This window comes from Ixodes scapularis, unplaced genomic scaffold, assembly GCF_016920785.2.
Source record: "Ixodes scapularis isolate PalLabHiFi unplaced genomic scaffold, ASM1692078v2 PGA_scaffold7__128_contigs__length_106722199, whole genome shotgun sequence".
Taxonomy (NCBI): Eukaryota; Metazoa; Arthropoda; class Arachnida; order Ixodida; family Ixodidae; genus Ixodes; species Ixodes scapularis.
In genome coordinates this window covers 24,618,864-24,646,328 of record NW_024609882.1, presented here as the reverse complement: position 1 = coordinate 24,646,328, position 27,465 = coordinate 24,618,864, and the positions used below count along the sequence as shown (strand labels likewise).

Here is a 27,465-nt window from a genome sequence, read left to right as displayed (position 1 = left end):
AAAATCTACTGTACCGCCTTATGGCCAAACATACTTTAACTGGTCACTCCCCTGAGCCTGACCAAACATACCGTATTTACACGGTTATAGGTCGACCCCCCCCAACATTGCCCCACAGCAAGAAAAAAAAGAAAAAGACCTTTAGAGTTGCATTTTATGGCGTACACATGGGATTGGCAGGGTATCTCTTGTGAAAGCCCAGCCTCCAGCATGCAATCCATGCCTTCTGGAGTGCTTTGGCACGCGCGAGGTGTATGAGGTGCCCAGGCATTATCAGAACTAGGAAGCTCACACTGGACGTGGGACAACTGAAGCTGCTCCCTGTCGTTCTCACTCTGTCCGCGACTAGTGACTATGAATGCTCTGCACTGGTGATGTCATTCCCCTCGTCATCACTGCTACGTTCTCAAAGCACATTGTCGGCGTTGTCCAACGTAACCTCGCACTTTGCAAATGACACCATCACCCGCATCTTCCGCACTTGTTCGGTGATCACATTGCACGTCACAGGTAGGGACCGATTGCACACTTCTGCGGCGTACATTGCAAGCCTGACCTATAACTACGGAAGGCATTTCCACCTATCCATACATTGGCCCGCGGAAGCCTCCTCATTTGCCGTCACAGTTAAAATCCCGCACCATTGCAGACTCCACTGAAGCACCACCCACTTCGACAGGTCGAACTTGCGTCCAGCAGTGCAGTTGTTGGCTGCTTCTGGATAAAGAATGTCCATAAACAAGCACCGAAAACTTTAACTGCCGGGATCATGCATGTCTATAAAAGAAACGTAGTTGGCGCTCCAGCATGATCTCGACACTCAATCACATGCGACCGTCAATCATGCGAAAAACTGCAAAAGGACGTCGGGGGAAGTGAGTTGTGAGGCTGTTCCAGTGGCCATTCTGGAGTGGCTCTTACAATAAGTGCCACCACCCTTGGGAGTCGAGCGCGCCGTGCACTGTTCACTGCCAAACATTTAAGCTAATTTGCGAATTGCTATCAGGTAATACTCGTTTGCACAAATTAAAAACAAAAACTTGTAAATTGAGTGCACAGAGTAGCGCAATGCTACAGGTACACACGGCTTGACTCTAAACAAGTCGAGGCGTTCTTGACATTGCGATTGTTTCGTTTTTGTTGACGGTGGAAACGTACATTAGCCGGTCACTCCCTTGAGCCTGGACAAACATGCTTTAGTCGGTTACTCCCCTGAACCTGGCCAAACAGACATTAGCCAATCACTCCCCTGAGCCTGGCCAAACATGCTTTAGTCGGTTACTCCCCTGAACCTGGCCAAACAGACATTAGCCAATCACTCCCCTGAGCCTGGACAAACATGCTTTAGTCGGTTACTCCCCTGAACCTGGCCAAACAGACATTAGCCAATCACTCCCCTGAGCCTGGCCAAACATGCTTTAGTCGGTTACTCCCCTGAACCTGGCCAAACAGACATTAGCCAATCACTCCCCTGAGCCTGGACAAACATGCTTTAGTCGGTTACTCCCCTGAACCTGGCCAAACAGACATTAGCCAATCACTCCCCTGAGCCTGGCCAAACATGCTTTAGTCGGTTACTCCCCTGAACCTGGCCAAACAGACATTAGCCAATCACTCCCCTGAGCCTGGCCAAACATGCTTTAGTCGGTTACTCCCCTGAACCTGGCCAAACAGACATTAGCCAATCACTCCCCTGAGCCTGGACAAACATGCTTTAGTCGGTTACTCCCCTGAACCTGGCCAAACAGACATTAGCCAATCACTCCCCTGAGCCTGGACAAACATGCTTTAGTCGGTTACTCCCCTGAACCTGGCCAAACAGACATTAGCCAATCACTCCCCTGAGCCTGGACAAACATGCTTTAGTCGGTTACTCCCCTGAACCTGGCCAAACAGACATTAGCCAATCACTCCCCTGAGCCTGGACAAACATGCTTTAGTCGGTTACTCCCCTGAACCTGGCCAAACAGACATTAGCCAATCACTCCCCTGAGCCTGGCCAAACATGCTTTAGTCGGTTACTCCCCTGAACCTGGCCAAACAGACATTAGCCAATCACTCCCCTGAGCCTGGACAAACATGCTTTAGTCGGTTACTCCCCTGAACCTGGCCAAACAGACATTAGCCAATCACTCCCCTGAGCCTGGACAAACATGCTTTAGTCGGTCACTCCCCTGAATCTGGTCAAACGTGCATTATCCTGTCACTCCGCCGAACCTGGCGGAACATACATTGGCCGGCCGCTCACCCGAGCCTGGCCAGACATACTTTAGCCGGTCATTCCCCTGAGCCGTTTGTCTGCTCCCCTCCTTGCAGCAAGACGAAGCAGCGCTTCCTGTACGGCAAGTGGACGGACTACCTCAAGTCTGCGCCGGTGGCGGAGTACGAGGAGTACATGCAGACGCACAATTTCCGGGCACCAGACCACCCAGGTCCCCCGCCGCCACCAGCGGGAGCGAGCCCCGCCCACACGCCCAAGCGCATGTACGCCAAGCTAAACAGCCTGACGCGGTCCCTCACTGGCGGCGCCCAGGGCGAACCCCCCAAGGTGAGGGACCCTCTACCCGTGGCGATGCGGTGTAAAGGCTGATTCACACACTTGTGACTGTTTATGACCCTGCGCCTTAAAACCTCTTGAAATCTTGTGCGATGAGAGTTAGCACTGGCGCCATGTGTCAAGTAGAAATAGAACGTTTTCAGTGTCCGTACATTTCCTTCTTCTTTCTTTTTTTTTTTTTATGCAACAATTTTTTTTTATTGGCTTGAAAAAATATTTTGACAATCTTCCAAACAATTAGTTCTGATGGGTAGTTTGTACCAGGGTGGAGAATAAAAATAGAGAATTTAAATCGCAAATTAAATTATGATTTAAATTGTGATTTAAATCACACCAGTTTTACTTCAATGATATAAATCAAACCTTTCCCACAAAAATGATCCCCAATAAAAAAAATTATTTATTTACCACTTGTCTGTTGTTTGATATGCTCTCTATTTCGACGTCCACTGTCAAAATGTTAAAAAACTTGTTTCGACATCTGCGATATCACTTCCGTAAAACTTCAAAATAGTGGCTTTATTATTTTGATGTCATCCTTCAATGCAGCAGCCGTCGCAGTGGTAGCCGTTTTGAAGTCTCGTTCTGTTTAGTTTCTGATGGTGTCGTCGGTGTTGTGTTGGCGTTTTGACAGAATCATGTGTTGCGTGCGTAAGAAATTTCGATCCTAATTGGCAGCATTGGGACTGGCTCGACAGTTGATCCTTTCAGACGTGACACGCCTAATGGCGATGTTCTAAGTGCTCTAAACTCTCATCTCGGCACGCGTCTCACTTAAAATTTTTAATCTACGACGAAGGCGAGCTGGGTATCCCTCTGTCTTACCTGCAACGTCGCAAACGTAAGTGCGTACACTACGTAAGACTGTGAAATTTGGCAAGCTTTTTGTTCCTCTACATCGTGCAAATGCGTCTTCATATAATTGCAGTCTCGCTTTGCATCTTGCTCCCCTGTTTTTAACTGGGTTTCGCAAGTTCGTTGTTTAGTTTAGACTTTCTGTTTGGTTACGTGTATAACGAGCGGGTTAACCACGAAACTATCGGGATGTTAAATAAGAGGTTGTGAATGCACACATTGCCTCCTTGATGTTTCTTGACTGGTGCAAACAAACAAATATTCTGGCGCGGTTGTAGCAGATACATGCATTTTTAAATTAACTGCAAATTTTATGATACGGCATTCAGCTCCTTTGTCTATGAAGGCCCGTTCACACTCTTGCGACCGACTTCGACCGAGATAGACCAGACCGGTTTTTAAGCCTCTTGCGACTTCTTAGGACCAGTTCCGCTGCATCGCATTCAGACCTAAGAAGTCGCAAAAGGCTTAAAAACCGGTCTGGTCTATCTCGGTCGAAGTCGGTCGCAAGAGTGTGAACGGGCCTTAAGTCACGTGAAATAAATCATGAAAAGCAGCGGTGCTGCATTCTGTAATGTTTGGCACAACCAAGCAAACATTATGGGTGACCTAATAACTGATGTACTTTAAAAAGTTTTTTTTTTCTTTATTTTAAATTACTTTAAAGGTCATAAAAACAGCAGTCGAGAGCATAACATTTGTTTTCGGAAAATGCGCGTCGAACTGCGACGCTGCCTGCAAGCAAGATGATATTTTGTTGACCGCCACCTTCAATCGCTTCCCAGTCTGGACTCGAAGCTCTTCTAAATGGGAGACATTAAAAAAATAATTATAAAAAATATTTTGATGGGGGACGTCAGTGTTCTTGAAAATATTTTTATGTCTGCAGGAAGTGGCGTCACAGACGTCGAAATAATATTTAAACTTCTTTTGAATGTGGACGTCGAACTAGTCATTACCTATTTAAATCAAAGAATCGTCAAGAAAGAAAGATTTAGGGCATGCTGAACGCAAGCGTAAAGTGGCATCAGTGAGTTGTGTATTGTCCTTTTACAAGTTGATCAAAATGCGAAAGAAAAGAAAAAAAAAATGTGAGACCCTATAACAAGCAAATGGGAATGCAAAAGAAAAGCTGGTAAGGATTTTCCACAAACAAAGGATATCAAGCTTATTTTGTATGGTTTATATTAAAAGGGAACAATTTTTTTTTATTCTTCACGATATTGAAATTGAGAGTTTATGGTGCTTATTCTTTCCTTTATGAATCTGATATTTGATTTGATATAGCTTGTTCTTTTGGGTTCTCTATACAATATACGTGCAGAAAAAAAATGTGTTCTCGTGCACATGTGAGGCATGGCAATGCCTCACATGTGCAGCCCACTAAAATAAACTAATTCACTCCTTTCAAACCACTGAGGGCAGTAAACTGAAAAAAATGTGCGCAACACCTCTTTTTATTTTAAAATAATTAAAAATGGCACTAATGCAGTTTTAAAGGGGAACTGCGCCGATTTTTTTGAGCTACTTAATCCAAAGACGTCTTCTGAATGTGGATGGCTTCCCGATTCTGAAATGCTATCTCGCTCCCCCAGATTCACTCTTATTTATTAAAAAAGTGATATTTTGTTCACTGCTGAAACCGAAACGACAAAAGGGTAAATAAAGAGGTGCGTGAAAACCACCCTTAAAGCTCTGAAACGGAGACTCATCCGCCCCACTTGCTTGTTGCAGAAGGTTTGGTCTATCTAGCTTTGTGGGGGGGGACAGCCAGCATCAATAATAGAAAAATAGTTTTATTGCTCATATTCATTGACGGTCGAGGGTCTTGGGGACCCCAAAGTGTCCGCAGACCCCCATTTTTGAACCTACGCCGTAAGGTGTAGGTTCTCAAATTTACAGGTCTCGATTCGCCCTGGCCCTCCCCGCCTCAACATCGACACGGTCGGCGTGTTCTACCGGGTGATTCAAGGAGACAGCAGGCTCTTTAAATCGACCGGAAAATTCGGTTTCTTAACCTATCGCGCTACGACTTTGTGCAGCGTCGCCCACAGATGGTGCATTGTTTTTGTAAAATTTGCAAAGAGCGAACTTACGTGAGGAAAAAGTAAAGAAAGAGAAAGGCTTAGCTCCTATGGAAACGCAGCGACACCACTGGTCTGCAAACAACACGGCGCCGTTTCGCACGGGAGACAAGAGATGGTGCAAGCGGTCGCGACGCCAACTGCCGCCAACGAACGAGCAGACGACGCCAAGAGCCGGCGTATTTAGCAGACAAGGAACTGCAGTTCCTTGTTGTTACCGCACCTGTTTTTGTTTCTGCGACCGTCTCCGCCCGCGGAACGCGCTCCGCTTTTGAGTCGAAAAGATAGTCTGCTAAAGACGCTGGCTTTCGGCGCCGTATTTTCGTTCGTTGGCGGCGTTCGTTGCGCCATCTCTTGTGTCCCGTGCAAAACGGCGCCGTGTGTTTTGCGGACAGGTGGCGTCGCTGCGTTTCCGTAGGAGCTAAGCCTTTTTCTTTCTTTACTTTTTCCTCAGGTAAGTTCGCTCTTTGCAAATTTTACAAAAAAAATGCACCATCTGTGGGCAACGCTGCACAAAGTCGTAGCGCGATAGGTTAGGAAACCGAATTTTCCGGTCGATTTAAAGAGCCTGCCGTCTTCTTGAATCACCCGGTAGAAGAGTGTTCGGTGTTTCCTGTTCGCGAGGCGCGATTCATTCCACGATGGCTTTTTCTCGTGCAGAGCCCCGAGCCGTGCGAGCTGGACGAAGGCGAGATCCCGAAGAGCGACTCGACGTACTCCCTGGACATCCCCAACTCTCGCCTTCTCTGGCAGGCCACCCCTCGTCCCGACTACTCCCCGGAGGCGAGTCCCTTCACGCATTGAAGCACCGCTCTCTGCGTTCGTACTGCAAACCTGCGCTATGGCTGCCGCAGGTCCCTCGTCTGATCGTCTTCCGCAATTTTATTACGTTTGGTCCGTGCTTGAAGTCTCCCATCGGTGGCAGGGGGTCTCTGCGCTGCGTCGTAAACGCTCCTAAAAAATTTGGGTTGTACCTGCGGGTTTAGTTCTCAACTTCGTCGTGAGGGACGCGACAGTTGCCGTCGAAATCCGTGGGGTAGTCCGAGATCCCCCAAGACCCCCCAGATTTTAAGCACTGTGTTCGGTTCGTTCCTCATGAATGTTGCAGGACATCGTACTTCCCACAGTTTGTGGGCCATCCCACATGCTGTGCACTTATGAAATTATGAAAAAGCTATTTCCTTGGTGCAGGTAAGAACCAACACTATTTCGTGCCAGTGTTAGAGGCGAGTCGCATATTTTTGCTTAATGAGCACTTGGTACGCTGCCTTCAATCTCTAAATTCAAGTATTTGAACATGTTAAGAACCAATCTTCAGAGCACACTTCGCTTATAACCCGGCTTCTCTAACCTCGTCCTGTGCAAACGTAGGAGTGCCTAGGTTTGTGTGTGGTCTAGAGTTAGTCACAGGTACACCTACCCTCGTCTCTCTACAGTACTACCACTTCACCCTTTTCGCCATGGCCCTGAACGAGATGGAGGAAGGAATGCCCGAGCGCCTACCACGGACGGACTGTAGGCTGCGCCCTGACATGCGGCGTCTCGAAGCGGGGGACTTGGGTGAGATGCAACCCAAGTTCCTCCGCTACGGGGTGGTTGTACGAATCTGAGGGTGGTTCGGCGAATGAGCGATTCGGAGCGCAAGTCGTTTGGTGCACAACTCGCTAGTTACTTCGCGAGAAAGTGATTAGGTGCACGAGCAGTGTCGTTAACTCGAGAATCAAGAACTCGCTGCGCGCATCCAGAAAAGATCTCAGCTCTCTGTGCCCTGCAGCAGATGTCCCATTACCCGGTGTGTAAAGCCAGGGCACAAAGATCTCCGCTCTTTGTGCCCCGGCTTTACACTCCGGATAATGGAACATCTGCTGCACCGCTAATGCTGAGACTAAGGAATGTCAGTTGCCATCATTACAAAATTAAGAAAATACAATATGTAGCCAAGCATGAGTGTTCTCAATCAAAATAAATTTACCTTAACACAAAAACAAGATGTATAATCTTTGCAGCGAAGCCGACCTCTGGAGACTGTAATTGATTGTTCCGAGAGTGTGGGTGCGATTTCGATTACTTCTGGAGAAGATACAACAAAATAAGGGGGAAATCAGATCAAACCAATTAAACATTAATATGATTGAAAGCAATATTGATAAAACCGAATGAAATAAAAAATGGGGTTATGAATAAAGTGTGTTCAAAATATGAGTAAATCTCATTTTTGACGATATTTAAGATTTTATATAAAATATTCTGTGAAAATAAAAAAAAACTGAACTTACGCCGATCGATAGCCCATGTATAGGACTACACCCGCGTAGTATTTGGTAAGCGACAAATTTAATAACTCATGAGATACAAGGCTCTGAATATCACACCAGATTTTTAAAGAGACTATGTTCGGCATTTTTTACTGCAGTAAAAAAAAATACTGAAGTGTTTTTCTTTAAATTAAGAAAAGTCAATGTGGAATACAAGCACACAAAATATTACTGTCAGTTTTGAATGCTTTCTGTATTCATACCAGCATGCAGAACTGGGTAGAAAAATCGGACTAAAAAACATATTATTACCTAATATTTGTTTTGCAAAATAAAAATAGCTTTTTTTTTAGTTATGAAAAGCGGTTTTGTTTCTTACAGACATAGGGCAATTGCATATATATTTTTTTTTTAATCCAAAAACCCAACTTCACAGACATGTTCGATTTCAAATGAAACCACCCTCCAGCAACTGATCTCGAAGCTTAAAATCCTGTTGCCCGCATGCTTTTTTAAGTTTTATTGCATAGTTCATTGGGCCCATTTCGTCTGGCAGGCTTGAAAAACGAAATCAAATCCTCGTACACAAATTATTTGTGCTCGGCAAGCTGAAGTCATGTTTCGAAGTTTGTCATTGTAATATATCAATGGCGGCACAGGCGTTACTCTCACTGTCAATAGTTTTGTTACCAGTAAGCAAAAATGACGACCCGACGGCTCTAACTTACGACAGAAATTAAGTTAGTATTTATTTCGTAAATTTGGCTTGAAAACCGCTAAAAATCCCGCCGCTCGAGAAACGGCCATTTCTCTTGCTGGACAACTCTGAAAACTTCTAAATTTAGCGGGAAAACTGCTAAATTGGCAACACTGTTCACAAGTCATTCGTTGATTGAGCTTGTGAGTGGGAGAGCACCGTTGCTAAGGTTGTACCAAACATGCTGCCCAAACGTGTTTTTCGCTGTTGGTGGTCGTTGCCTTGGTGTTGCTTGTGCGCGTTCGTTGCAAGGTGGGGGTTCTCTTTTACTGGGCAGACGGTGCGGCCGCAGAAAAGAACCGGCTAGAAGAAAAGCAGCGCGAGGCTCGCAAGCAGCGGAAGAAGCACAAAGATGGATGGGAGCCACGGTGAGACATCCTTACCTCTGCGAGGGCACAGCGGGACACTGTTATCATAAACAACCAGTCACTGATGTTTTTTTGCTTTGCTTTTAGAATTTAGGGGCATTTGTCAAAACCACAAGTGTGATGCAAAGCAGCGATTCGGGGCACTAACTTGAGCGGGAGAATTCGGTGCCTGCCAATGGCATTTTAAAATGCCGAAGTGTGAGACAGTGTCATTGACATGTTTGTGCTGACAGTGTCACATAGTGTATATCCAACAAGCCATTATGGATAACATTACAGTTAAGTGGAGTGATGGCTTCATAGTATGGGTTCAAATGTTTAAGGAACTCCCTTGAAGGCATCCAGACTAGCCGGTAATTCAAAGCTAAGCTACTATCTAGTGCCGTTCAATGATGAATTGGTGTTGAGGTGTTTCCAGTAGGGAAAAAAGTTGGGTGGAGAAGCATACCAAATGATTTGTAACATAGGCGTAGACTATGGGGGGGCAACGGGGCTTGTGCCCCCCCTGGTAAAATTCAAGGGGGGGCAGAGCCCCCCCCGGGCCCGGGCCATGATCCTTACCGAGACGCTGTTTACGTGCCATATAACGAGCTTCTAGTAGAGGCATGTAAACAAAAGAATGTGCACGTTGCCTTTATTGACACAATACATGGGAAGTGGAATTCCAGCGTGTTTTCGTTAGCTTCAATCTCCAGTTCTGGCGAAAAAATAACGCGCAACACCCCCCCCCCCCCCGGAAGAACTCAGCCTGCCCCACCCGGGAAAGTGGAAAGTCTACGCCGCTGATTTGTAATTGTATTATGCTTGGCATAGGGAAATTAATGAAGGTAGGCTCTTTGTACTCTCAGCCTTTATTTGAGGAATTGTTCTTAATTTTACCTGGGGAAACTGTCCATGGTGTTGCTAAAGCAACTTTCTGGTAATGTGGCCAAAATGTTTCAGTGCCAATCTCAGTATTGTTAATTTAAGCTCTAACCCCTGTTGAATGGAGATACTAGATGAATTTGAGTTCCAGTTTAGGGGGTTCCAGAAGTATCCGTGGAAACCTTGAGCAAATGTGCCATGGTGCATTTCGCCTCAGGTGGTTCAAGCTTGGAAAAGGCGCATACTCATCTGCCGACGAGTGGCAGTTCACTGGCGCCTACTGGGACCGGGACTTCTCCAACAGTCCGGACATCTTCTGAAAAGTCACTTCGGGGCACCTGGCTTGTTTGTTTGTTTTGTTTTTCTGCAACTGCAGTTTTCCCCCAGGACTCTGTCCATGAATGTCGACAACCCCCCCCCCCCCCCCCTTCCAAAGCAATTCACAGTCGACATAATATCGGCCAGCCATAACACTCTACTGTTGGCATCGGACCGGCAAAATGCCATCAGCAGCACGGCAGAACATTGGTAGCTGCTCAACAGGATGGTGGCGGTCGGGACGGTAGGATTGTCGGCGTCAGACCGGCAAAATGCCGGCAGGATGTTGACAGCTGCTCAACGGGAGGCAGGCAGTCAGACCGTAGGATCGCCGACATTGAACCGGCGAAATGCCGGCAGCAGCACAGCAAGACATTGGCAGCTGCCCAACAATATGTCGGCAGTGGGATGGTAGGATTTGTCACGCTGCCGGCATGACATAGCACGATCTGGAACTTTGTGCCGGGGTGCGGTGGGCGGAGATCCGGTAGTGTGGGGCCATGCACAGGTGTGTATACCAGTTGAGGGCAGTTCACGTGACTAGGTGTGTTCCGTTTGCGGGGCCGGGGCGGTCGGCACACGCCCCTCCCTGTTCTTCCAGTTAGGTACCGTGTGTGCTAGAAGCAGAGTATTTATGTTGGAACGACCTTGACACGGCATCTGTCTAAGTGTCTTCGTTCGCTAGTGTACAGGTTTGAAGCATGGTCGAGACTGTTTTAGGAATGTTGTTTTGTTGATGTTGCTTTTTTTATGAAGTTTTTAGAAGAGTATATACGAAGTCCTCAATGTGTCGTGCTTGTATTCACACATGGGCCGCCATATTTTCGGATGCGCAATTTAAGAACCACCTTCCTCCCCCCTCGCAGTATTCCCTGGAGTGACGGTCCGTCGGTGTTCAGGTTTCGGGCTACCTCCAGTGAAGCGAGCACCGTGTTAAAAGAAAATTAGATTTTTATTTTTGGCTTGTATTGATGTTTTAAGTAATGCCATTTCGTATGCCTTTCGTTTTCTAGCATCGAGTAAGCTGCCCGGACAACCCGTAATATGCGCCACTCGGAAAGTTTATTTAGAGTTCCTACAATGCCAAAAGCTCAGCAGATTCTTTCCGCTATAGACAAGTCTTTCATTTAAAGTGCATTTGCAGCCACACGCCCTGTGTTTCTGAGGCTACTGACGTGCCCTACGACAAAGGTCCAGTAGAATCGCAAAACAGGTACAAATGCAAAGTCTGGTGCGTAGTCCAACGGCTGCACAGTACGTCATTCCTTTGGTGCCGCTGGTTTGCCACTGACCACATCGGGCATCGCAGTGGGCACAACGTCAACAAATGGTGTGCTAGCCGTTTTGTATATTTTCCAGATTAAAGCGACGGATATGTGGTACCAAAGTTTCATTGGCTTTCTTACTGCTCAATTCATCCATTGTGACATTTTGTATTTTTGTATTTCTGGTTTTGTAAACATGCATACTAATGGCTAATTCGGATGGTCATTTCCCAGCAAAATATTTTGCCCCGTCTTCGGCAAGGGCGTTTGCGTGGTCAAAAGCTGGCGATTGCACACTGTTGGGGTGGCGCTTCTCAGACGTGTGCTGGCGATTTACCAGTACAATTTTTGCTCGAACTCCAAGAGGTCGGGCAGCTCGTCTGCCAGACTATGTGGTGTCGTCGTATCCGAATCGGGAAAGGGAACCAAACGAAACAATGCTTGACGATTACGGGTTCGAGATGAAAACGAAGTCATTGAGACAGACGCCCCTTTGTGCTTCGATAAAGGAAAAGTAACAAAGATAAAGAAATATTTTGAAGGAAGCTTGCGCGAGGTCAGTTTGCTCTGGGACACAATGTGCTATTACTAGTCTTGTGCGAATAGTGGATTTTGAGTTTGAAGCGAATAGTGGTTTTGGCCGAATATTTTCGATTCGAATATCGAATAGTTTTTTCCTGCCTTTCACTACCATTGCATAATGCTTAGACGAAAACCCAGCTAAACTCGTGAAGGTTGTTCCACTTTTTCATTTAAAAGCAAAGTTTCTACCTATGTTTATGAACTGTGACCTCAGAAGGTCTGATATCTTGGGATGGCAAGTAAACGACGGATTTGACATAAAATGAATCCTATAGAAATGGTCACCTATACCCAATTGAGTGAATTTACAAATCTTGCTTTATAAAATATTCCTTCTTTAATCACGAGTCAAGAAAGATTGAATCACGCATGATGAACGCATTGTAACGGCACCTCTGCCTAACATAGTATGCTCTTGCGTAACACGGTTTAATTTTGGAGCTTTTACTACAATGTAGATATACATATTCACAAAGTTTCCATTTATTTCCAAATACAGCCAGCACGTGTGCACCATCCCACTTTTAATCTATGCTTTTCTTCCAAGCACGCAACTGCGATATTCATACTTTTCCAAGTGTTTATTGCAGCGGGTTACCCTGTTGGGTGCGCTTCTTACCGAGCACCTATGTAATGCAGAGAAGCAACACCCGAAGAGCTCGCTTCCGTGGGTTTGCTTCTCCTCTGTGCACCGGTGCTCACTAAGAAGCGCACTCAACGAGGCTAACCCGCCGCAATCAACACTTCGAAAAACGCAACTAGTGCAGTTCTTCTTGAAGCGAATATTGAATAGTGTATTATTGAAAATTTCGGATATTCGCACAACCCAGTTATTACACCACGTAAAAAATAAAATTACTGATGGTGCCGCAGCTTGACATTTAAAGGTGCGTTGAAATTTCAAAAGGATAAGTGCAATGAAAAGACTGAGGGTTCCAGAAAAGGTAACAAGAAAATAGAGTATAAACAGTGATGCTGGTAAGCCTTCTGGGAGCTTCGTAAAATAGTAACGATTCTTCGGAAATCCAGACGAAATATATTAAAATAGCCCCTCCCCCCCCCCCCCCCCCCCCCCTTCCCAGATATTTCGGGCTTTTAAAGAAAACAGTACGGGAAAAGAGGGCATGGTCGAGCTTATTTTAATCTGAAATTATTTATGCATATGTATAGCTGTCGCTCTTCATTGCATCAAAGATCACGTAGATGGTCACTGTTGGAAAGTTGTCAGAAGGCACGACTCGTCACATGCTTAGTGGTTCGGAAGTTCAGAGCTTTGTCTTTCAACCTAAATAACTGTGCCATTGGTAAAAAAAGAAAAAAAAAACATAATAAATGCAAGAATGAAAAGCTGGAGAGAAAAAAAAAAAAAAACTATCAAAAACCTGCTGCAAGTTTTGTATTCTTGCATATTCAGAGGCTCAAAGCTTTGAAACAAGTTTCTTCACTAAAATGTGTACATGCTAAAAGAAACACGTCCCAAAAATGTAAAGCGAGAAAAAAAAAATGGGGAAGATTTCTAATTTTAACAAGGTAGAAATCTTCCCCATCAGTTAATTTATTCAACGTGAAAAAACAAATACATTATTTTGTATTCTGCAGATGGCAATGATATGTACTTTGTGGTGTGAAAATTTAAATGCGATACCTCAAACAATTGACTTAAAAAATTACCGAGTTTAGGGCATAATTGCCTGTAGATACATGTTTGGACATTTTTTTGAAACTCTCTTGAATAACAATCATCATATCTTAAGATGACACCCTAGGCTATACATAGATCATTCTTAAAAAGTTTAACATCTCTACCATGAATATTATGCCACTAATGACAATCGTCAAAAACCCATAATCTCTCCTCGCTCCTTTGGAAATTTATTTAAAACTAAGCATGCCAGAACATTGAAAGTAATGGCATTGTCTTTCGCAAGGAATGCGGCACCGCATGTAAATTAAAAAAAAAAAAAAATTATGAATGTGCCTTATTGCTTAAGTCCAAATGAAGCCACCCGCCGGTCTTTTGAAGTTCATCAAACTTTTGACTTTTCAGGGTTCGAAAATTTTCGAATTCTCTAGATAAATAAGTCCGAAGATTGTTGAGTATCAGCGTAGGAAGTTCAAAAAGCTTGGAAACTTTTAGTGCAAGAAGCTAAAAAATCGTCGAATTTTTTAGTTCATCAAGTTCGAAAGGTTGACAAGCATAGAACTTTGCAGTGTAAAGGAATGAATTTTTTCTCATAATAATTTCGAAGGTTCGAAAAACATTGCATTTCTGAACGTGCAAAGTTTGACATTTGAAAAGCATCGAACTTCTTAGTTCAGCAAGTTCGAAAATTCGAAATCTTTCTAACCGCTTGACTTGATCATTGAAACTAAAGTTCAAAAGAAGTTTGCAGCATCCCTATTTAGTACTAGGACAGAGTAATATTTACAGTCAAAACTAACAAGACGACAAAGCTAAATTAAGCATGCTCGTATATTCATGCTGCTCTAGAGCTTCTCATTACTATGTTGCACCGCAAAATGATTTATTTTGAATAATTATTTGCTATGCAATGCCTCCAAGGGTGCCGAAGTCCGTCCAATAGCGTCTTGGTTTTGGTCATCGTTGGTGGCGTGTCCCTTCAAACCAGAAGCCTTCTCCGGCTTCCTTTCTGGTGGCAGCATGGAAGTAGGAAGTTTCTGGTGGCAGAAACTTCCTACTTCCATGCTTTACAGTTATCTACACGCCAGTGGTACACGCACTTCTTTTTCTCAGTGACATCCTATACCATGCAAAGAGGGAAGTAAGTCTACATCAAGTCGGGCAGTACACGGGAAAAGAACTACAAACAGTGAACGAAAAAAAAAAAATTAAAAATTACGAAGTATATGACTGTAAAAAATAAGGCTTATTTTTACAAATATAAGCAGATGCACTGGAACACAGAAAAAAAATATTCAAGATGCTTAGAAATTCGGGCATATACATGTGAACCATTTTAGTTTCGTCTTAAGCTATACGTCGTGCTTTTGAAATGATGCAGCATTCCATGTGGCACAGTGTGAATAGCTACAGCAGTGTTCAGGTTAATGTGTAACATGAACTTAGCCAAGGGACAACCGTACGAAGAAAAAATATAAAAATTTCCGTGCCACAAGGGCTTATTATTAGTTGAGCTACTGAGGAGTGTACGTCCACTTAATAACATGACACATTCCTGACAATTGGTTTATGCAAATCCTAGCATTAAGTGATCATCATTTATGTGCATTTGTTCTTCTTTTATATATTCACAAACATGCTCAGTATTCGGATAACATTTTGGGCATTGTCGAGCAAAATCTCGTATATACTCATAATTATGTACATGCACACACGAAAGAGCAGACATAAAAATAATCTACATAAATTGTCACACGAAAGAAACGACGCGCAAGTATTTACTTTCGTTTGTATATGAACCTTACCAACACACTTGGTTTCTAAGAATAAATGTTTACCACGGTGCTCTTTGTGGAATTGTGGCATACATAATAATTTCGACCAAAGTCTGATACACACTCTGGAACAAATCACTATTACCAGAATGCTCCTTAGCACATCACGGAGCAGGTAATATTCAACATTCATTCTATTGAGTGCTCCCCTCTGAAACTGGCTTGACCTGCTGTAAATTACAGAGCATGTGCCCATGTCATGATAAGTTCCCACACGAGACTTCTAAAACGTTTGAAACCTAGGCAAAGGACACACCAAGTGCCCAGCCATCTCGAGCCCAGTTAGCTAACCGAGATGCTCCTCCTAGTCAGCCACTTCTCCGAGCTCTCCGGTGCTGAGCGGTGAAGCCTACCCCATCATGTGCTTCTCTGCATTTTTGCTTTTGAACCAAGCCTGCCCCGGTAATCTCCAAATCTTGATGGGTGCTTGCTCGGTGTCTTATGGTATGCCTCTGCTCCATCATTGTTTCTATGCTACCACATGCTTCCTGAAGGCGACCAGTAGGCCTTTTTCATATTGTACTCGCTTTCTGGGTAATACTGCATTACGACACCGACGCCTTCGTTGCACATTGCCGTTTTTCTTCCACGTCCAGTTTCATTCACTTGTTGACCACAGCACCCCTGCCCCTTTGTGAACACATCTCAAGACTTTCCTCTGTGTACCCGCGCAAACAGCCTCTGCTTTACATTCCGAAATGGGTGCCTTAATCAAAATGAACTGTTGGGCTAGCTGGTTAAACGTTAGGGACACATACAGGAATAAGGACAAGGACTAGTAGAAGTGGACATAATAATAATTGGTGTGTGTATGTTTACACAGCTGGAAGTTAGTTTGCCTCAGTGGGCATCCTGTCTCAGCTGTGAAAGACCAGATTTGGCCAGTGCGGTACAACCGGTAGCCTGGGGTAACGTGCACCAGGCAGTAGTGATACACCACCGTGCGCCAATACGATGCTCATCCAGATCGAAAAGGGCAGCGGTGGGGATTGCGAAAATGTGAGGGGGAATTTATAACTAAATATGAGGTAAAATAAACACAACAAAACTTAATAAAAAAAAGAAAGAAAAGCTTCGAAAATGAACTATCAAACAGGTAGAACAGAAATAAAAAAAAATTACAAATAAAATAAAGGTTGATATCTAAATAGCTTTGGGAACAGAGGTTCAAGAGAGCAATTCCTTCACCGAAATTGTCACGGAAGATGCACTGACACATCCGTCTCTTTTGGATAGAATGAGTTGAGCCTCATCTAGTTCTCTCGAGCGCATGTTGTGTAACCAGCTCAAGACTTGAGTGTGTGCAAACTGCCTTTTTTTTTTCTCTCTTCTTCTTTTATATCTTTTTTTTTTTTTTCTTCTTGTTTATCTGTATTAAAACGGGAGTGTTTAGTCATGAACAGGCCCAAACTAAAAACTGACGTTAGGAAAAAGTTGGGATAGAATAAAGGCATAATGGTGCCTTTATGCTGCGACCTCCTAGGTCCTTGTTCAAATTCCAGATCCGAGACATAATGGCGTGGCGAGTCTCGTAAAAAAGGTGGACCGCCAAAACTGTTGCAGTCCGCTGTTGTCGTTTCTTGATCCAGACCTCGGAGGACCTTGCCTCTCGTCACAACAGAAATCAGCAGAAATCGGCAAACAAGCCCCCCCCCAACCGTGATTCGCCCTTCACCTTCGTCAACTCCAAAAGACAATGTTCTGGAGTAGTGACTGATGCAGCACCCCATTTATAGTGGTGCGATCGACATGGCTGGTACGCCGTCCTGTGCACAACCTGGTTATCGGAGTGTTTCTTTTTTGGAAAGAGCTATCATAAAGAGAAAGGTGATATTCATGCTGTGTTATTAGGGTGCATCAAAGTATTGACTTGAACTAGGCAATGCATGGTATTCCAATTTAAAAAAAAAAAAGCACAGGGACAGAGTCAAACTACAAATGCTGGGTTGTATGTGTTTGGCACTTCCACTCTCTCCTTGTGTTTGTTTGTTTATTCAGTTACCTTCATGTCTAAAGGCATTACAGAGGAGTGAGTGTGGTGGGTTACACAAGAATATAAATAAAAACAAGACCACGGCAATATCAACGCAAATAAATGCAACTGCACGACATGTTACCAAAAGAAACTTAGTTTTGGTAGCTCGAAAACTTGAGTTAACAAGGATTTGGCTCCGGCCAGGTGATTCTATGTTGCAGAACAGCTGCGAATAATAAGAGAATGACAAATGTTTTGTCTGACAAGACTGAATGACATGTTTGTGGAGGTAATGCATACTGAAATGAATGGTCTTGACAGAAGCCCATTTGTTGAGAATTTAGTAGGTACCTTACCAATTACAAAGTATATCTCTGGAATGTGAGAAAAAGTGGTAATGATAAGCCTACCTTAACCACAGTTAAACAAGAGGTGATGATAACTGGCAAGTATAAAACGAGATTTGTGATTTTGCATAGTTTAAGATATCACAATTTTAATTCCAAGTATAATTGTTTACTTGTCATAGTTCATAAGTTGTCTTAGCACATTCCTAAGCTGAAAGGAGGTTTATGTCGCAAACGAAAGATTTCCAAGGAATGCTAAGACAATAATTGCCTTCTTTTTTTTCCTTTGCCTTTTGTCAATGGGCAAATTCTTGTTTATTTTTTTCATGACCGCAAACCTCTGCTGATCTGCTGTGTGACATGGAAAACATAAACACAAAGATTACATCAACATACAAAATGCTAATGAAAGATTAAAACAACCAATGCAAGAAATACAACACAAGTGCATACTACGCATACTTAGGAGGAGAATCATTTACACAGGTGAATGAATTTTAGATAACAGCTTGGTTCAAATATTTAAAAAGTATTGTTATTTCAAGGACGTTATGCTGAAGGAATTGTGCAGAGAACTGGCTGAAGACCACATACTGCACAAAAATATCTGGTTTCAAAATATTTTATAGGAAGTTCTGGTTTCATTTCATGCTCTACACCTGCTTCAGCAGGTGCCCAGCTGTTCAAGTCCAGTGTCCCAAAATATGTTCAACTTGAGGTATCCAGGAATGGTAGAAAGTAAAGCGCTCCGAGGCATGGCAGAACAAAAATGCGCCTACCGTATTTCCTAGCGCGAGTCGCTCTTTTGTTTTTAAATTTCTGCCATGCATTTTATACAACGATGCAAATTGTATGCAACATTTTCTATAACTAGGAGTATGTTTTTTTATTCTTGAGACATTGTTATCAGATCAATGTTACGTCCCGCTGTGTCCGGCGTGTGTCCTTTCAGTCCAAAGGCTCCGAACAATGTCCCGAGTGCTCGTGTTGGTAGCGCGAGCACTTCTTCGCTTCGCCGCGTGGCTATCTTGTATAGCACAATACGATACACTAGGGCCTGAAAATTTGCTATTGGGGTTATATTTCTCGTTCAATTCATTGATGAGAATATTGAAACTGCTCTCGTTTGCACAATATTGCAATTGTAACACACATAGGTATGCAGGCTTTTCAGTTAACCTTTGGTGTGCCGATCATGAAAATATAGCGGTGCAACTTGTATAAAGCTGCGGCCTACACACTGTTTTCTTGACAACAGCCATTTATATTGCGGAAGTGTGATATATATATCGGAAAATATGGTATACTTGTCGCGATGGGGATTGAGGGGTTCTCTATTAGCGATGGTTCTCTTTGCAGTCCTGACCCTAGTGTTAAAAGGCACCCAGTATTGATAGATCATAGATGATTCATGAATAAGCTATCAGTTAACAGGTGGTCCACTCAAAATGGTCAAACAACACTGAACAAACACACCAAGCTACACCGCCCTTTACTATACAGCGGATGTCCCTCGTGGATGGTGCTCCGTCTTATGTGCATTTAAAAAGGTTTTCTGCACAAACCTTTCCCCACACCACTTGCAATGGAATAACGGGTCTCCACCATGAAGTGCCTCGTGACACCTCAACTGGAACTGCCGGGAAAACACGGCCCCGCACGTTCCGCACCTGAACGGTTTGTCACCCGTGTGGACTGTAATGTTGTGACGCTTCAAGTCAGTGCTACCCGCAAACGCCATATGGCAAGTCTGGCACCTGAAGGGCTTTTCACCCGTGTGAATTCTCTTGTGAACTTGCAGGTTACCCTTCTCTGCAAACACTTTGTGGCAGACGTTGCAGCTGAAGGGCTTCTCGCCTGTGTGCGTCCTTTCATGCTTCTTGACGCCTGACGACCTGGAGCAGGAGAAAGGGCAGTACCGGCACTGATATTTCTTTTCTCGGTGTGGGTGCACCATCTGTTGGCAGACGGTGAGCGAGTCATTCTTAGAAGAGCGTTTGCCCTCGGCGTCTTCACAACCAGGGGCCTCTTCTTCAACTTTAATGGCTCCCAGGACAGGTCCTGCGAAAGAAGCAAGCCAAATCATATTAAACAGCCCTTTCTTTTACCAGGAGCAACAGCTTAAAACCAAAGTGTACCTCAGCATCAACAGTGGTGTAGTGGGAGGTGGTCATTCACTTCAATGAGCGCCATACTCCCTAGAAAGCTTTAGCTTTTTAGTGCCTGAATAGGACACGTCTTTCACAAAATAGACTTTTTCAAAAAAGAAGAAAAAAAAAAAACATTTAGCGCAGTGTTTACATCAAGGGACTCATTTTGAGTTAGGAGCAATTCCTAAACATGCTTTTGTTTCTGGGTCAACGTCCTAAAAGTAAACCATGCTTCGGAATTGTTCCGAACTCCAAATGTGTATCGCAACGAAAATACCGCATTACTTATTTTTTCAGGAAAAGAACATTTTCTGACGTACGTAACACACACACAAAAAAAAAAAAAAAAAAACTCGGGCGTTCACAATTTACAAACAGTAAAGCACTTGGCTAACTTTCCTATTCATGCGCCTGATGAATACTCGAAATCTGCTGTTTCTAATTCCATTATCCCATCACCCAACTAATGAGCTGGCATTGAAATAGCGGTTGCAGTCTCGTAGGAACATGTTATACACTGCTAAAAACATCTGCCGTAAAACACCGCAGAAGCGCCCACTATTGCCATTTCCCAAACTTTGGAATTCTGCAATTTGTACGTTATCCGCCCGACTCAACCGGACAAGCGCCCATGTCTAAATTAACCCAGCTTTCAGTGAAAATGGGGCTGGAGCTCCCCCGGTATTTTACGGTAGGTAATATTGTATCCTGTGTTGATGTGAAATGAAGGAGTGATTGATTCAGCGGAGCAACAGGTTACTCGGCTGAAGGAAAATGCGACGATTTTAACACGGCACTTTTAAACTGGCTTCGTTCACATGAACACTGCCTAGTGGACTGGATGTAGTTTAATCTGAGGGAGAGAGCAGTTGTGTGTAATTTTCCATAGCTTGGACACACTTGAATCCTAACGCTGTCACATTGGTGGAAACAGTGATGGTTGCGAGGAACTGATTGCACCAAAAGTTGGCTGGCAGTGGTGAAGCCTTTCCGAACCTATGCATTCCCTAGGGATATATTTCCTACATTTTCTTTGCCACGATGGCCAGATTATTACCCCAAGGTTTAGAAGAGGTTGAAGAGGCAAGCATCGTAGATCCCAAAGCAGTGATACGGCATACTGCATTCTTCACATTTAAGGCCAATTTCAGCAAACCAAGCTGCACTGGTGGTGTCCAAGTATATGTAAAGCGCCGTTCACACACTTGCAACCGGGTAGGATCGAGAGAGACAAAACCGGTTTTTAAGCCCCTTGCGATGGTGGAGGACCAGATGTTCTGCAGCGGAGCAGATCCTATGCCGTTGCAAGAGGCTTAAAAACCGATTTTGTCTCTCTTGGTCCTACTCAGTTGCAAGTGTGTGAACGGAGCTTAACAGTGCAAGAAACTCTCTAATGATGGTCCGGTTCCACCAATTACAGTATATTGATACCCAAAAGAGGTAAAGCCGAGAAAGCGTGAACAGAAGATATAGCATTGTCACTGTATAGAACAATTCTGTACGCTAGCAACACAAAAATGAAAGAAAATATTATGACTGGAGCAACGCAAAAAACAACTCGGCATATTTCCTGTAGGGAGGACTGGGGCAGCCATGGATGTACCCTTTAATATAATAAAAAATGACAAATCACTATCCGAGATTGTTAAAAAAAAAGATAGTCCTTTAGGAAAAATTCCTAAGGGGAAATTCGTTAGAGGAAGTCATTTAGGGGAAGTCCTTTAGAGGGCTACTTCACCACACTGGTTTTGTTTACAGAGATGAGACATTAGTGGATTGGATCAGGTGGGTTGGCTGTTTGGGGTTGGGAAGATAGATGATAAATTGGACACAACTGGCCAAAACATGGCAACATCCAATCTGATCCAACAATGTGGCATCTATGTGAATAAACAATCGATGCAAAGAATCGGAGCTTCTGGAAGTTGAGCCAACTGGTGAGCACTCCATTCTATGAAGTAGCAATTAGTAGGTTCGCTGCGTTTGCTCCAAGACAATGCAAGAGAGATTGACCTGCAAGTATAAATTGGGAGTTTATTAATATGTCACTGTGTTAACAATGTCTACGGGCTACAACAGCAGCAAAAAAAAAAAGCAACTTGCCACATGGTACCTTTATACACAAGTGCAAAGCAAGACATTTTTCCATCTCATCAGCCAAACCAATGTAAACTTGCAATATGTGAGCCCACTGAAAACACCCGGAATGCATGCCAGGTCGCTAATGGTTTGTTTGCGGGTGCAAGTTGCCCTGTTAGACATATTTTACTAAAGTCCGTTGCAACTCAAGAAGGTAGGGCGAGGGTAAGACTGGTCGGGGAGGAGGAAGCAGACGGAATGCTAAAGAGAGAAGGAGGTTTCTCCCTCTCTTCTCCAGCATTCCGTCTGCTTCCTCCTTTCCGGCCCGTCTTACCCTCGCCCTACCTTCTTGAGTTGCAACAGACTATAGTGCCCTCTTCTGGGGGCTTACTGTGCACAACTACTGGCCACGTAAGGTTGTAGAGGTGACATGCGCCAAGGGAAATGTTTTTTTTTTATTATTAACAATATTGAAATGAAGTTTTTACAGTTCATGGTGCTTAATCTTCTTTATAAATCCAGGGTTAGACTTGATATAGCTTGTCTTTATAGGTCCTCGATTCAATGTACACTCAGAAAAAAAACATGTTCTTCTGTGCCCATGAGGCATGGCAACACACTTGGAAAAGCCCAATAAAATAAAATATTTTGCTCCTTTTAAACCACTGAGTGCAGTGAACAGGAGAGTTGCGGAACATCGATCCACCGTGTTTCGTAGCGCGGATGCCCGCTTCAAAATGACGACTGTGAGGATTCACCATCCATGCTTGTTGCCCTGAAACATTGCCACCCTGAAAAGAAAAAAAAAGTTGCATTTTGATAGTATTTTATTATGTGCGATGGCGCACGTTGGCTACACTCCTTGGCTCTGGAAAGCAGTGTACCGCTCGAGCAAATATGCATTTTGATTGGAAAACAAAACTTTCAAATCGTAAAGAATTTTTTTTTTAGCGCTTTAATTCATTGCGCATTTGTAAAGTGTAATTTATTTGCACAAGATATTGTGTGTACATGGCACCCTTACGCATGTGCACCTGCTAGCCGGCCGCTACATGCGCTATATTAAGGGAAGTAAAAAAAACGAAAAAACAAAGCAAAAAAAAAACCAAGAGCACAAAACAACAGTAACATGACAACAGTTCAAGAGGATCCCGAAGCCATGCGACGGGAGAAGAAACCACAGAGTTCTCGAGTGTAATGACATGAGCCGCTGCCGGAAACATCGCTGTCTTGGTCTCGACTGGTAGGTTTCACTTTGCTTTTCCGATAACATATACATAACTAAATTGACAACCGAAAACATGAAGTCAGCTAAACATAGCAAAAACAGTGAAACTTCTCACTACATTACATCCCTCCCCTTAGTAAGATGCATAGTCTTGTTAGTTTTCTCCTGCTGCACTCTGTACAAGACTGGGCCCATTTGTAACCACCCTTGCTGCTCTCCATCGTGTGCCATAGGGTGAAACTTCTCATGAAGACTGTCCAGTGAGGAACGCAACTTCTGTTCTATCATGAACTCGGCTGGTGTCTTGCCGGTCATCGAATTGGGGGGGGGGGGTTGCTGTTTGAACAGAAATTGCGAGATTCTGCACTATCTCCTTGAGATTGCTTCTGGAGTACTGCCTTCACCTCCCTCACCATCCTCTCTGCCCTGCCATTGCTTGCAGGGTGGTGCGGAGCTGTGTACACAAACCGGACAGCATTCAGCCTGAGGAAGTCTTGCATCTCTTGGCTGGTGCAGTCCCGTTATCAGACACAATGACATCCGGCAAATCATGTGTTGAAAAACACTTGTGCAGGCTGCTAATTACGGCAGTCGAAGTAATCAATAACATATGATCTCCACTTCCACTCAGTTGGAATATGCATAGACAATTATTTACCGGAAACACCTTGTCTTTGACTGGATCTGCAAAGTCAACTGCTCATGACGCCTGGCATGACTGTAGCGCGCATCCTCTTCTCCTCAAGGCGGTGGGACAGGGCGACATGGGATATGGTGCTCTCACAATCCGTGTCATTACAACTTTATTGTCTTGTATTGTGTTAAAACATTTTACTTTGATTTCCAAAGCTAAATATGTTGTCTTAGTGGCAGCTGGAAGTTAATTTCTATCTTTCTCTTCTCCTTTTTCACTTCCACCTTGTCTTTCGCTACTCGAACTATTAAATTAAGTTGTAAGCAAGCGCTCTGTCCTGTCCCCTTCTCTTCTTAGTCATTTGCGCTTGTTAATTCACAGTCTAGATGTTCAACCAACTAGCCACCCCAATTGATCTTGATGCTGAAGTCGAGACCCCGTGAGTGTGTATCTAAGGAAAGAAACTTAATGCTTCGTGGCAAGAAGACGAGGTTCGGAAAATCGGTTGTGCCGTAAGTCTGTGGCCATTTGGGGCGACAATCACCAACTGTCCTCAGCAAAAAGCACTCGCTCCCTCCGCCGGACGAAGAAAAGAAAAATACTTTAGAGATGCCACACTTTGTTACATCTGCATGTGCTGTGGGCGATGTACCATACACAGCAGAGGCGGATGCAGGCATTTCTGGGGGGAGGGGGGGGGGTCAGGTGTTGGTCAGCGTATCATATGTTTAAGACTCCTTTCCCGTTTCCACGCCCTAAATTTTTACACACGCAGAATTCAAGAGGAGGGTCAGGACATCCAAACCCCCCCCTCTGAATCCGCCCAATACACAGTGGGTATGGACACAAATGACCCCAGCTTGGCCAAGCAAGGTCACCCAAAATTTAGTCTCTTCATATTTATTTTCTTCCCTCGTGCTCAAGACTGTTTCTGCAGCAGTTTTTGCTCTGCCCTTCCTCTACCAGGACCTGGGACTCTCTCACGAGTTGCGAGACATAAAATTCTCCAGCAGGGCTGCATATTTACGTCACACTAGGTTAGCTCCTATGTAACACATATCAAAAATTATCATTATTCTGTTTTCACGCCACGGAAACAAATGTTTGTTTGCTGTTACAGTATTTTCTCTTTAATATATGGACATCTCCAGACCCCAAAACAATTCTTCATAATGTTAGTCATCCATAATCATGAATCAATGCCAAGATCACAAATAATAAACAATGAAGGTGTTATGTTGTTCATTTTTGTCATCTGCAACTGGGATTGGGAAAGAACTGCAAGTGATTCAGGCTGGAAACCCCTGAAAATTTTAACCATAGCCAGTCACCATTGTCTTATCTGATAATGGTGAAGTGAAGCTTTGGGTAAATTCCGTAAACGAAGAGCTTTACTATTCTTTTTGTCTCACAATTTTTTTTTTCGTTTGTTTTTTACAGGGACCACAATAAAAAGATAAAAACATGTACTTACCCATTTTTACTCCGGGTTTCTTTCTTTAACGTGACGAGTTAGAATTGCATGGGGACATATATCAGTCCCCAAAAATATGACCTATATACTGGCGTGACCGAAATGATCGACCATGTCAGCGAGACATGACTGTATTGTGTTTTTCAATAGCGAACAGATATTCTCGCGCCATAGTTGCATCTGAGTTTACGAAACTTTAAACAGTCACTTGGCAAAGCATCTGAGTTCACGAAATTTTAACAGGCACTTGGAGAAGCATCTGAGTTTACGAAACTTTAAACAGTCACTTCGCGAACTATAGCAGTAATATTTGGTGCCCGCCGATAGCCTTTAAAAGTGAAAAAGCGCCATGTCGTGTTCGCGCTAACAGTGTCGCGCATTGTATCTTCACTGTAGCACCTCTTGCTAACGTAGAAGCTGCGCGCATCATCAGTTTTCTTTCGCCTATCAACGCTTGTTTAAAGTGACCGTGTAAATTGTTTATCTGTCATGCAAATGACTGAATAAATGCGTCAAAGAGTGCGAAAAATGCTGCATCTGTTTCGATTCCCCTGGAAGACGCTGACGGCAAGCAACGAACTATCAACTGCTGGACACAAGGTAGGCAAGCATAACTTTCAATTCTTTGCCATAGCAAGCGACACGGCACGCGCGAACCGTAAATTTCCAAACAAAACCTACCGCGGTACGGAGACCCTACGGTACCTACGGAGGCGGCGGAGGGCCTGCGCCATGTTGGATTTTGAGCGGCTTCGCCTTCTCAAACTGCGAAGAAGCCGCTCACTACTAAAACACTCAGTTGGGAAACTCCCATAGAGACAGATTTTAAAAAATGGCCCCAATCTGTCTCCGATCACCGAGCTAATGACGAACACAACGCCACCATTTCTCCCGCAGCGGCCACTCGAGGAACTGCACGTGACTTCTAATATGGCTCTAAGAACAGATACAGCGGTAGAGGATACAGGGGTGCCACCCCCATCTCCCCAGCGGACGCGCCGCGTTCAACTGCCGAAGTTAAAATGCACCTAGGGCGGGACGCGCTACCTGAAAGGCCCGCTGAGGCATGGTTGTATAAAAACAATATTAATTGTTCCGCAAAACCTTGCGAACTAAAGATGATAAAAACATCACGCGGCCATCATTTGGTACTAAACTCCAATAAATTTCATGCAAAAAGAGTCTTTTCCGTTTTGTTTTTACGCAAAAATAGGCTTTCAAAAAGCTCAAGGCGACCACAGTACAGACGAACGATAAAGAGTGGCGCTGTTGTCGCATTTAGCTCGGTCTCGGTGGACGCCAGCGGCCCAGGTTTCGACGGCGAGTTTCCCAACTGAGTGTTTTAGTAACGTTGCCGCTCACGCTAGCTCGACGACGTCAAGTCATAATTAAAACGTTAGCGCTCCATTTTATGGCCATGATTTTGTTTTTTATTTTAGTTTCTCAATCTATCGATAAAGCAATGAGTCGTCGATTCGTTGCAGTAATGAGCGCCTCCGACCACGGAAGCGCTGCTGAGCGCCCAGTTTAGCCAGAAATCGACTCCACTATGTCATTAACCAGGCGCTGGCTGTGCTGTTACCGGACGGCCATCTTGCATGCATACAAATCGCGTTTTTGGAGCGTTGCAGGGGCTGACGGGAGCGTGCTGAATACACGTTGCCTACTCGCTCGTCGACATCCGTTGATAAGTTTTTTTTTGCTACCCTTTGTAAACAGTGAGTCTTGCCATTGAGAACACGTGAAAATTTTGACGAAGGTGCAGTACTGCAGGAAAGAGGCACAACTCGTCGAAAGTAAGTTTCGCCGGTCTCGCGGCGTGATCAGCTTCTTTGGTACGCCGAAGTGCTGAGTCTCTGTGCCTTCGCACGCATGTTTTTGTATGGCACTTCGGTACAAATACATGGGCACCTATCCCAGTGCGCTGCCGGATTGCCCGGCGGGGACTGTTTTAGTAGCTATCTGGTAACCGTGCATGTTCTGCTATCATTCATGCATCTTCCCGTTTGCCCTACATACGTATGAAATCCAACGTACTGCTTTGCAGGATTCTTTTAGTCCTTGAGCGGCCCGTGGAATGTTTTGGCGGAGTGCATGAAATGGCCCACGTCAACATGGAGCGCCGGATAAAATTAAAATGATTAAAAAGGCTCCCAATTGTAGACCATTAGGCTGGTTTTTTTAAAATAAATACTG

General features: G+C 44.2%; 2 protein-coding genes across 3 annotated transcripts in view; one reads left to right on the top strand and one right to left on the bottom strand.

Annotated features, from left to right (window-relative positions):
* Positions 1-11,445, top strand: part of LOC8025812 (oxysterol-binding protein-related protein 1) — a 63,891-nt gene extending 52,446 nt beyond the window's left edge. The window contains exons 22-26 of the mRNA XM_029969497.4: positions 2,317-2,548; positions 6,157-6,279; positions 6,933-7,056; positions 8,786-8,876; positions 9,958-11,445. Of these exons, the coding sequence (XP_029825357.3) occupies positions 2,317-2,548; positions 6,157-6,279; positions 6,933-7,056; positions 8,786-8,876; positions 9,958-10,060 (673 nt within the window). The 3' untranslated portion in view covers positions 10,061-11,445. The remainder of the gene's footprint in view (positions 1-2,316; positions 2,549-6,156; positions 6,280-6,932; positions 7,057-8,785; positions 8,877-9,957) is intronic.
* Positions 11,446-17,206: 5,761 nt separating this feature from the next.
* Positions 17,207-25,955, bottom strand: LOC115310977 (gastrula zinc finger protein XlCGF7.1-like). Of its 2 annotated transcripts, XM_042286360.1 has the most exons (3): positions 25,951-25,955; positions 22,640-22,724; positions 17,207-19,765 (listed from the first exon to the last, which is right to left on the bottom strand). In XM_042286360.1, the coding sequence occupies exons 2-3, from the start codon at positions 22,692-22,694 to the stop codon at positions 19,200-19,202; spliced, it is 621 nt and encodes a 206-aa protein (XP_042142294.1). In that variant the 5' UTR covers positions 22,695-22,724; positions 25,951-25,955; the 3' UTR covers positions 17,207-19,199. The 2 variants fall into 2 exon arrangements, with proteins under 2 accessions (XP_042142294.1, XP_040061249.2); XM_040205315.3 differs by lacking the exon at positions 25,951-25,955 and having other exon boundaries at positions 22,640-22,991.
* Between the last annotated feature and the right edge of the window lie 1,510 nt (positions 25,956-27,465).